The sequence below is a fragment of the Elephas maximus genome, chromosome 7, assembly GCF_024166365.1.
Source record: "Elephas maximus indicus isolate mEleMax1 chromosome 7, mEleMax1 primary haplotype, whole genome shotgun sequence".
In the NCBI taxonomy this organism is placed as follows: Eukaryota; Metazoa; Chordata; class Mammalia; order Proboscidea; family Elephantidae; genus Elephas; species Elephas maximus.
The window spans coordinates 113,561,419-113,572,798 of NC_064825.1; the positions used below are offsets into that span (position 1 = coordinate 113,561,419).

At 38.5% G+C, this 11,380-nt stretch overlaps 1 protein-coding gene across 1 annotated transcript; it reads left to right on the forward strand.

Annotated features, from left to right (window-relative positions):
* Nucleotides 1–355: 355 nt before the first annotated feature.
* Nucleotides 356–1,288, forward strand: LOC126080752 (olfactory receptor 5M9). The gene is given in 1 exon segment (XM_049891928.1): nucleotides 356–1,288. A coding segment is annotated over 1 exon segment (933 nt).
* Nucleotides 1,289–11,380: the final 10,092 nt, after the last annotated feature.

An 11,380-nucleotide genomic window follows, 5' to 3' on the forward strand; every position in this document is an offset into this window, starting at 1 on the left:
TCTCAGTATGACTTTGGTCATTTCTATGACCTCTGATTTTAAAGTAGCCCTATTGTAATAACCTAGCAAATATATTAATGCCTACTTCTAATTTAGCAATAAATGTAATATACCTCTTTTACAGATAAGAAGCTGGAAAATTATTAAAATAATTTTGTATAAGACCAATTGAAGAGAACAACGATACCTCTTATATTTATTACCACCTTGGACATTGTGCAAAAACCACATTGCTTTCTAAATTATTTGAATTAAAATAAGGTTAAACAGAACTCAAATATTTCAGGAATAAAACAAATCTATTCATGTTTTGTCTCTCTCTATAGGCCATACAGATTGTGTCTCTGTAAAGGCAATGCCAAATTTCACAGATGTGACAGAATTTATTCTTCTGGGGTTGACCAGTCGTCAAGAGTTACAAGTTCTCTTTTTTGTGGTGTTCCTAGTAGTTTACATGATCACTCTGATGGGGAACATTGGTATGGTCGTTTTGATCAGCATCAGTCCCCAGCTTCAGAGCCCCATGTACTTTTTCCTGAGTCATTTGTCTTTTGTTGATGTGTGGTTCTCTTCCAATGTCACTCCCAAAATGTTGGAAAACTTATTATCAGAGACAAAAACCATTTCTTACGTGGGGTGTTTGGTGCAGTGTTACCTTTTCATTGCCCTTGTCCATGTGGAGGTCTATATCTTGGCAGTGATGGCCTTTGATCGGTACATGGCCATCTGCAACCCTTAGCTTTATGGCAGCAAAATGTCCAGGACTGTCTGTGTTCGGCTTATCTCCGTGCCTTATATCTATGGATTCTCTGTTAGTCTAATATGCACACTGTGGCCATACGGCTTGTACTTCTGTGGAAACTTTGAAATCAACCACTTCTATTGTGCAGATCCTCCTCTCATCAAGATTGCCTGTGGAGGAGTTCACATCAAAGAATACACAATGATTGTCATTGCTGGAATTAACTTCACATATTCCTTCTCAGTAGTCCTGATTTCCTACACCCTCATTGTAGCACCTGTGCTATGCATGCGCTCTGCTGATGGGAAGAGGAAGGCCTTCTCTACTTGCGGTTCTCATTTGATAGCTATTACTATGTTTTATGGGACACTGATATTCATGTACCTTAGGCGGCCCACTGAGGAGTCCATGGAGCAGGGGAAAATGGTGGCTGTGTTTTATACCACAGTCATTCCCATGCTAAATCCCATGATCTACAGTCTGAGGAACAAGGATGTGAAAGAGGCAGTCAATAAAGCAATCATAAAGGCAAATTTGGGGCAATGAAACTGTAGTGCACATTGTTGTGGCATGTCGGCACCTCAGCACTTCTTTAAAGGCAACCCTTACGTATACAAAAAGGTTCAATCTACCACAGTGATGTTTTATCCCATGAATGAACTCCAAAGACTGAGCATGCTTTATACCCTACATATACAGCATTTTTATTTAAACTGACATAATGTCATTCACGGTGTACATAGAATTGTGTTAAGCATAGCCATTGGAGCAACTCATGAGAAAATGCTCTCGATCATTAGTCATTAGAGAAATGCAAATTAAAACTACGATGAGATTCCATCTCACTCCAACAAGGCTGGTATTAATCCAAAAAACACAAAATAATAAATGTTGGAGAGGCTGTGGAGAGATTGGAACTCTTATACACTGTTGGTGGGAATGTCAAATGGTACAACCACTTTGGAAATCTACCTGGCGTTATCTTAAACAGTCAGAAATAGAACTACCATACAACCCAGAAATCCCACTCCTCGGAATATACCCTAGCGAAATAAGAGCCTTCACACGAACAGATATATGCACAACCATGTTTATTGCAGCTCTGTTTACAATAGCAAAAAGCTGGAAGCAAGAAGGTGTCCATCAACGGATGAAGGGGTAAATAAATTGTGGTATATTCACACAATGGAATACTACGCATCAATAAAGAACAGTGACGAATCTGTGAAACATTTCATAACATGGAGGAACCTGGAAGGCATTATGCTGAGAGAAATTAGTCAGAGGCAAAAGGACAAATATTGTATAAGACCACTATTATAAGATCTTGAGAAATAGTATAAACTGAGAAGAACACATACTTTTGTGGTTACGAGGCGGGGGGAGGGAGGGAGGGTGGGAGAGGGTTTTTTACTGATTAATCAGTAGCTATTTTTTTTTAAGAACTGCTTTAGGTGAAGGGAAGGACAATACTTAGTACATGGAAGGTCAGCTCAACTGGACTGGACCAAAAGCAAAGAAGTTTCCGGGATAAACTGAATGCTTCAAAGGTCAGCGGAGCAAGGGCGGGGGTTTGGGAACCATGCTCTAAGGGGACTTCTAAGTCAATTGGCAAAATAATTCTATTATGAGAACATTCTGCATCCCACTTTGAAATGTGGCGTCTGGGGTCTTAAATGCTAACAAGCGGCCATCTAAGATGCATCAATTGGTCTCAACCCACCTGGAGCAAAAGAGAATGAAGAACACCAAGGTCACACGATAACTAGGAGCCCAAGAGACAGAAAGGGCCACATGAACCAGAGACCTACATCATCCCAAGACCAGAAGAACTAGATGGTGCCCGACCACAATCGATGACTGCCCAGACAGGGAGCACAACAGAGAACCCCTGAGGGAGGAGGAGATCAGTGGGATGCAGACCCCAAATTCTCATAAAAAGATCAGACTTAATGGTCTGACTGAGACTAGAGGAATCCCAGCAGTCATGGTACCCAAACCTTCGGTTGGCACAGGACAGGAACCATTCCCAAAGACAACTCATCAGACATGAAAGGGACTGGACAGTGGGTAGGAGAGAGATGCTGATGAAGAGTGAGCTAATGATATCAGGTGGACACTTGAGACTGTGTTGGCATCTCCTGTCTGGAGGAGGGATGGGAGGATAGAGAGAGTTGGAAGCAGGCAAAATTGTCAGGAAAGGAGAGACTGGAAGGGCTGACTCATTAGGGGGAGAGCAAGTGGGAGTATGGAGTAAGGTGTATATAAACTTGTATGTGACAGTCTGACTTGATTTGTAAACGTTCACTTGAAGCTCAATAAAAGCTAATAAAAAAAAAGTTGTGGATAAATAAATGCTAATTTGGAGGTACTTTTTTTTTTATGTTATAGTTGAATGTGATTTCCATGGCATATTTTCTGTCTGTAGTCCTTGGCCTAGATTTCATGTGAAATATAATTTCAGCAGAAAAAAATATATATATATATATTGCTTTTACATGAGTACGGGATGTTGATGGATTCCCTAAGAAAGTATCCTAGAATATTTATACATAAATGGATTTTTGAAAATGAAATTGTATTTGGAATCTTCACTTAGTACCTTAATACATTCATAAGACTTATCCTCAGTAGGCATTGCTTGAGAGAGTGAACAATGTTTATATTTTATAACCTGTTTTCCCACCCTAACTTTACTCATCGATTTGGATTATACTATACATTTTCCAATCTTAAAAGATCATCTATTATTTAAAATCTGACCTTTGACCATAGAATATCGTCCCATTAAACCTTTGGTTGATTTGAAATTGTTGTTTGATTACAGCTTCTTCCCAGTAATGTTACATTCGTTGGCTCTGTATCTAGCAGTTTAAATCAAACATTTAGCATCTAGCGTAGATCAGCCAGATAAGTAGCTGAACTCAACTTAATGCTACTGCATTGAGCGTGTGCTCTAATTCGATCAGTATGGTTCAAAATGGTATTTCATTTGGGCTTTGTAAAAACAAAGCTCACTGTTCAATTTATCTTGATTTTTGTATGCACCATATACAACATAAATTGGTCTACCTTATATGACTGTTTCTAACTTACTAGCATAAAGACAAATGGCAGGTAGGCATGGTTCCTGGAGAGAGTTTATTCTAGTTTAAGTTGTTAGGTTCTAACTCATAGTGACCCTATAGGATAGAGTAGAATGTCCCATAGTAGCAATCTCATTTAAAAAGGGTATATAGTTGAATATGTATAGAAAGACTCTGAGAAGTAGCATATAGTTGTGGCAATGCCTCCGTTAAGGTGAACTAGTTCAAACACCAAAAGTATTGTCACTCATGTCGATATACTAATTAATCAGGTGACATTTTCCCAGTAATTTGTTTAGACTGGATCTGAGGAAAGGCAGACCAGGCAGTATCCTTTTTTTACCCTGGATTCTGAAAGCAAGAGGAGACCACGCCATTAGTTGGTAATGGAAATTATGTTAACAATTTCTAATGTTTTTAAATCACCACCCGAATTTGCTTCAGAAGAGTTAGGGTCAAGTATATGAAGTAAGGCTGCTCAAGCAAGAACTGTCTTCTCAGAGACTGACATAATACGACATTCCAAGGGTCCATATTTTCTGTGATCCTTATGGTAAAGATATTACCCAATCGCCATTATTTCCTTTTTCCTTTAATAAATAAAACCCTGGTCACCCAGCTATAGACCACAGTTTCCATCTTTGCTTATTAATCAGACATAACCTTGCTACTAAGTTTTGGCAAAGAGCCTTCAGCAGAAAGTTAACATTTTCTGGAATTGTGTTAGATATATCTGGTTAAATCAGAAGAAATAGGAACTCTTCCATCTGGTCTTAGACATTAGGTAATATCCCGCTTGCCTTGCCATTCAGTGATGTCCTTGGATTTGTCCTGACCTTCAGCTGTCACATCAATTGATTATGAATCAATTCCCTGTCTCTCAATTCTAGGCCAAGTCTCTCCACTAGCTCTTTCATACACCAGTAGACTTTTTCTTGGGCTCAGGAATTCTCAGCTGTTTTTTGTCTACCACATTTGTAGGCATCGACTAGGTGAGCCTCCATCAGGCTTTTTACACTATCCACACCGTGGCTTTTTGCTTGGTTCCCATTTTGGAACTATGGTTTTAATATGAGGCTCTTTTAGTCTCCCTGGCTACACCCTTGGGAGCTGAGCCATCAATCCTTTTGTTGTTGGAGCTCTTCGAATTATCTGAATTTTTCTTTCTTTTTTTTTTTTGGTACCTCTATGGTTTTGCGGGAAACCCTGGGGGCATAGTGGTTAAGTGCTACGGCTGCTAACCAAAGGGTCGGAAGTTCGAATCCGCCAGACGCTCCTTGGAAACTCTATGGGGCAGTTCTACTCTGTCCTATAGGGTCCCTGTAAGTCGTAATTGACTGGACGGCACTGGTTTTTTTTTTTTATTTTTTAATGATTTCGCGATTCCTCGCCTTAATCCAGTATGCTACCCAGACGAAGGGGAACCAGATCTCTTTTCAAAGCTTCAGGAACACTGAACATTAAAATCCTACTTATATTCCTAATTTCAGTTTGAGCCTTTATTAATCAAGAAAATGGGTCTTTTGTCATTATGAGTGCTTTTTCACTCTGTGGTTTTCTGTATAAACTCTGAGCTGTTAGTTTTCTTAGCTATTTAATATTATCCTTTTGTAATTACAAAACAAATGAAACCAAAACAAAACAGTTATAAGGACAATTAAATTTTTCCTTTATTGAGTGCCTGTGCCAGCAACTGACAGCCATGACTTTCAAGATTAATGCTTTTGCTACTGAATCACGGTGAGTCAGAATTCACTTGACTGTAATGGGTTATAGATGTCCATCCACCCAAAAAAACCAGTTTGAGGGTATGAAAGCCATAATTATCAAACATTGTTTTCTCTCTAGAATTTATACCTTAAGGCAATCCATTTAAAAAGCATATTCCTCATTGTTCCTTTAATGATGGTCTTGGCATTGAGTTGGAATAGTCTCAACAGTAACGACTTTTGGTTCGGTGTTGAGTTATACAGGTATAAAAATAATTGAAAGAATGCATAGTTTAATATAATAATATTAAAGCCTTCACATAAATTGAAAATCAATTGCCTTTAGCTAAAGTGATTTTAACAGAATTCTGATTAACTCCTGTTATAGTCATTTCTTTTGCCAATATTTCCCAAAATACAGTGCCTGAGATGATTTTATATATTACACAGACACTTTGTTACTTTAAATGTCTGTGTATTTTTAATTTTGCTGCTTTCTATTTAGGGCAATTATCAAATTGTCACAGATTTTTCATTTGCAGTGGTTATATAAAGTTTAGTTTTCAGATTTATTTAAATAAACTTGTGAGTCAATTTAAGGGAAATATACTAAGCAAATAATAGTCCAAAAGATATGCCAGTGTTGGAAAATCATAAAATATAACAATAATTAAAGATTAGAGAACAGAGACCTATGCTAAATTACCACAATTACACACACACACACACATCTATGTTATTCGCAGTAACTTTTTGGGGTGCTATCTGCCAATCAGTTACTACTACTAACAACCCTATGAGATTTATATATATCCCTTTTTATTTTTTCAGAGAGATTCAATAATTCCCACGATGTTAATGACTATTAACTGGTTGAACTGAAACATAAATCCAATAAGTGTGTGTCAAAGTCTCTTGTTTTCCATGATGCTTGGGTGCCTCTTCACTATGTTATTATAATAGTTGTTAATTTTAGTGATTTGGTACTCAAACAAAATTGGAGGGAACTGAGATAACATAATCCCTCACATTTTCACCTCTCGTTCTTTCTATGTTTGCATAATAGAGTTTCTCTTGCTATTTTATATATACCCGTAACAACCTGATTATACTTACACACACACACACCCCACAGTTATAAAATTGCACATGCATAAGTACTTACAGGTTATGTGGATATGTGGGTACGTTTATCTATAAACACACCGATACATGTGTTTATATAAATGTGTATGCATACATGTGTATTTATTTATTTATAGCACATACTTTTTTCCCCCTCAGTACACAAACTATTACTCTCCCTCAAAACATATCAACACAGCAACTGTCCTGTTGTCCTTTTCAGTTTATGTTCATGAGGCTTGACCATCAAGGAAAGGACATGCTCTCTGGGGAAGAAGGAATACATTACAAAATGGCAAAGAGGCTAAGCCTATAGACATTTTAGTGAAAATTACCTCCTTTGATATCTGCATTCTTTATTGTAAAAGTTTAGCTGATCACATCTTTATTTCCACAATGATCTCAGTGATGCTAGGATGTTGGCGTGAAGGAAAAAGAAGGCTCTTATGCTAATGTAATACGATTGTGTTTATATATTTAGAAAAGGAAGTCTTAGCTAGCATTGAAATGTACTTTGTGAAGCAGCCTAAGTCTGTATGTATTTTATTGGTCAGAGTGCCTGGGTTGAGTCTCTGTTTTACCACATCCTAACTGTAGAGCCGCAGAGTTCTTAGTTTAAGCTCTGTGGCTAAATCTCCTCATCTGTAAAATGGAGATGCTGATATTGTCTTCCTTAGAATGTTGTTATGAGGATTAAAGGTATATAACATAGTGCTTGACAGATACTGAACACACTGTAAATTCTTGGCATCATTATTATTATTCATGTGTCCATTTCTCCTACTGACCCAGGTGTAAACACTTCATAGTACTCTTTTCATCCACTCTAGTGACCAAAACACAAGGTATTTTGAACAAATTATACTGAAAGCCTGTTCTTCCTTGCCAGTTTTACCACTTTAACTTACTGCTATGACCTCTACTTTTATGCAAGTATAGTCTGGTTATAACTATACTGAGGCAATACTGTACCTCTGGTTATAGTTGCATTGAGGCAATGCCCTATCTCACAGAATTTTATATCTTTAATTGTTGTGTCTGTCCTTTATGGTTTGGTTGAAAGTTTCTAAATCTTGTAGCTAAGTTCAATGCCATCTATCTGTAACCCACTCCATTACTGCAAGAAGTTGGTAAATCTATAGATTCATCAAAGACAGCTTTTGACATATGAGTTATTTCATTACATTGGCTTTTCTCTTTTACTAGCTTTAGGGGAAGAGAACCAATATTTCTATATCTCTGCTCTTTGATATCAGTCTCGGTATCATCCATCAGAACAAGGCCGACTGTAAAACAGACCATCAATTGCTCATACGTAAGTTCCAGCAGAAGCTGAAGAAAATCAGAACAAGTCCACAAGAGCCAAAAAATGACCTTGAGTATATTCCTCTTGAATTTAGAGATCATCTCAAAAAGAGATTTGATGCATTGAACAATAATGACTGAAGACCAGACTAGTTGTGGGATGATATCAAGGACATCATACATGAAGAAAGCAAAGGGTTATTAAAAAGACAGGAAAGAAAGGAAAGACCAAAATTGATGTCAGAAGAGACTCTGAGACTTGCTCTTGAACTTCGAGTAGCTAAAGCAAAAGGAAGAAATGATGAAGTACCATAGTTGAACAGAAGATTACAAAGGGCAGCTTGAGAAGACAAAATAAAATTAATGAAATGTGCAAAGTCTTGGAGTTAGGAAATAAAAACCTGGTGGTGCAGTGGTTGAGAACTTGGCTGCTAACCAAAAGGTCAGCAGTTTGACTCCACCAGCCACTCCCTGGAAATGATATAGGACAGTTCTACTCTGTCCTATAGGGTTGCATGAGTTGTAATTGACCAAGAGTTTGGTTTTTTTTGGCTCTTTGATAATTATCATTTTGAGCTTTTAAATTTTATCACAATAATGTACTTACAGTTTCTTGCCTTAGACCAAAACTTCTTAAGATAATTCTGCTGTAAGCAGCAGATTCAAGACTGCCTACCACTCAGAGCTGTTCTTGAAGAGTTTTTGTGATAAAGTCCAAGACATCGTCCAGTGTTGTTTAGTTAGCAAATGATAGAACTGAGGTGTGAACTCATCACTAGGCTCCAAAAGGTAGCTTATTTCTCTTCTGCTAAGATGTCATACCTTGAAATGCAGGCAGATTTTGATTTCTGGTCATGTCTGGGTCTGATTATGGGCCTTTTGGTGAATTTGAAGCAAGAATGACAGAAAAAATAGAAAACAGGAGTCATATCAGAAGAAAAAATGGATTATATGTAAAATTGAAATGCATAAGCAACACAGTTTAATTTTTTTTTTTTTTATCAACATAAGTCCATATGAACCCTTTCCTCGGTCTCTAGATCCACTTTAATACATATTACAGTACGTAACTCATAGTGGAAGTCATATAATCAGAAGACTGATTAATTAGATTTCTTTCATCTTTCACTTATAAAAAATTTATTTCAATTTAAAGCCACATAACAAATTATGGATTATAGTTGTTCTGAATAACATCACAAAAAATGAGAATTCCAGAACACTTAATTGTGCTCATACAGAAGCTGTACATAGAACAAGAGGCAGTCACTTGAACAGAGAAAGGGGATACTGCATGGTTTAAAATAAAGAAAGGTGTGTGACTGGGTAGCATCCTTTCACTATAATTATTCGATCCGTATGCTGAGCAAATAAAGGAGAAACTGGACTGTATGAATAATGTCACTTTGGGTTTGGTAGATGACTTAATAAGAACATGTGATATGCAGATGACACAACGTTCCTTTGCTGAAAGCACATAGGACTTGAAGCAATTACTGATGAAGATCAAAGACTACAGTCTTCAGTATGGATTACACCTCAACATAAAGAAAACAAAAATTCTCAAAACTGGACCAATGAGCAACATCATGATAAACCAAGAAATGACTGAAGTTGTCTAGGATTTCATTTTACTTGGATCAACAATGAATGCCCATGGAAGCAGCTGTCAGAAAATCAAGCGACATATTGCTCCAGGCAAATCTGCTGCAAAAGACCTCTTTAAAGTGTTAAAAAGCAAAAATGTCACTTTGAGGACTAAGGTACACCTGACCGAAGCCATGATATTTTCAATTGCCTCACATACATGAGAAAGCTGGACAATGATTATAAGGAAGACCAAAAAAGAATTGATGTCTCTGAATTATGGTGTTGGCTAAGAATATTGAATATACGATGGACTGTGTCTTAGTTATCTAGTGCTGCTATAACAGAAATACCACAAGTGGATGGCTTTAACAAAGTGGAATTTATTCTATCACAGTCTAGTAGGCTAGAATTCCAAATTCATAGTGTCAGCTCCAGGGGAAGGCTTTCTCTTTCTATCTGCTCTAGGGGAAGATCCTTGTCATCAATCTTCCCCTGGTCTAGGAGCTTCTCAGGTGCAGTGGCCCCAGATCTAAAGCACAAGCTCTGCTCCTGGAGCTGCTTTCTTGGTGACATGAGGTTCCCTCTCTCTGCTCACTTCTCTTATTTATATCTGAAAAGAGATTGACTTCAGACACAAGCTAACCTTGTAGATTGAGTTCTGCCTCATTAACATAACTGCCTCTAATCCCACCTCATTAACTTTATAGAGGTAGAGTTTATGACACATAGAAAATCACATCAGGCGACAAAACGGTAGAAAATCACACAATACTGCATATCTTAGCCAAGTTGACACACATTTTTGGGGAATGCAGTTCAATCCATAACATTTCACCCTTTGGCCCACAAAAATTCATTTTCTTGCCACATGTAAAACATAGTCACCCCATCATATCATAACAAAGTCTTAATTCAACTCCTAGTCCAAAATCCAAAAATTCCTCTTGCTTTGGGGAATCTAGAATACAAGTTATCTGCCTCCGAAGTACAATGGTGGAACAGTCACAAGCTAGACATTTCCATTACAAATGGGAGAAATTGGAGGGAAAGAAGGGATAACAAGCACTAAACAAGTCAGCAGAACACATTACATCAGTTCTCGAGGCTTGAAAATAATCCTGTGTTCTCTGAGACCATTTACAGAATGGCCCTGCCCTCCAGACTCCAGGTACTGGCCACATTCTCCCGATTCTGAATGGAGGTCCCTTGGCCTTGGGCTTCAGCTCTGCCTTCCAGGCCTACTGAAACGACAACTCTGCTCCCTCGGCTTTGGACAGCTCCATTCTCCTAGTCCATCTGAATGGCAACGCTGCCCCCTCAGCTCTGCCCTTTGGGTGTGGCAGCTCCACCCCCTCAGTTTTGGGCAGTGGATCTGCTCCATTCCCTCGCACTTGTGAATGGCAGCCCCACACAACAGAACCAAGTTGGTGAAGATCTGAGTCTTTGAAACCTAGGAGACCGTGGCTTCACTCTTAGAAGCTCTACCATAATTCATAGGCCATCCCTCTACCCTTTGAAACTGAGGCAGTTCTGTTTCCTGTGATCTTTGTCTCTTTCGTATCTGCTTCTTGGTCCCTTGACTTCTTGGCCCCTCAGCTGGCTTCTGCCCTGCTCAGGAGAGTGTTCCAAATCTCTTTAGCTCCACCGATGAGCTCCTGGAGGAGCTCCACTCTGCCAGCAAACTTTAGCTGGAAGGCACTCAGCTGTCTTGCTCTGTGGGTCGGTAAGCCTACCTCCACCAATAAGTGTTCATAGGCACCCCACTCTGCCAGGAAGCCTCCTACACAAAGGAGCTCAGCTCTCTCACTCTGTGGGTGTGCTTC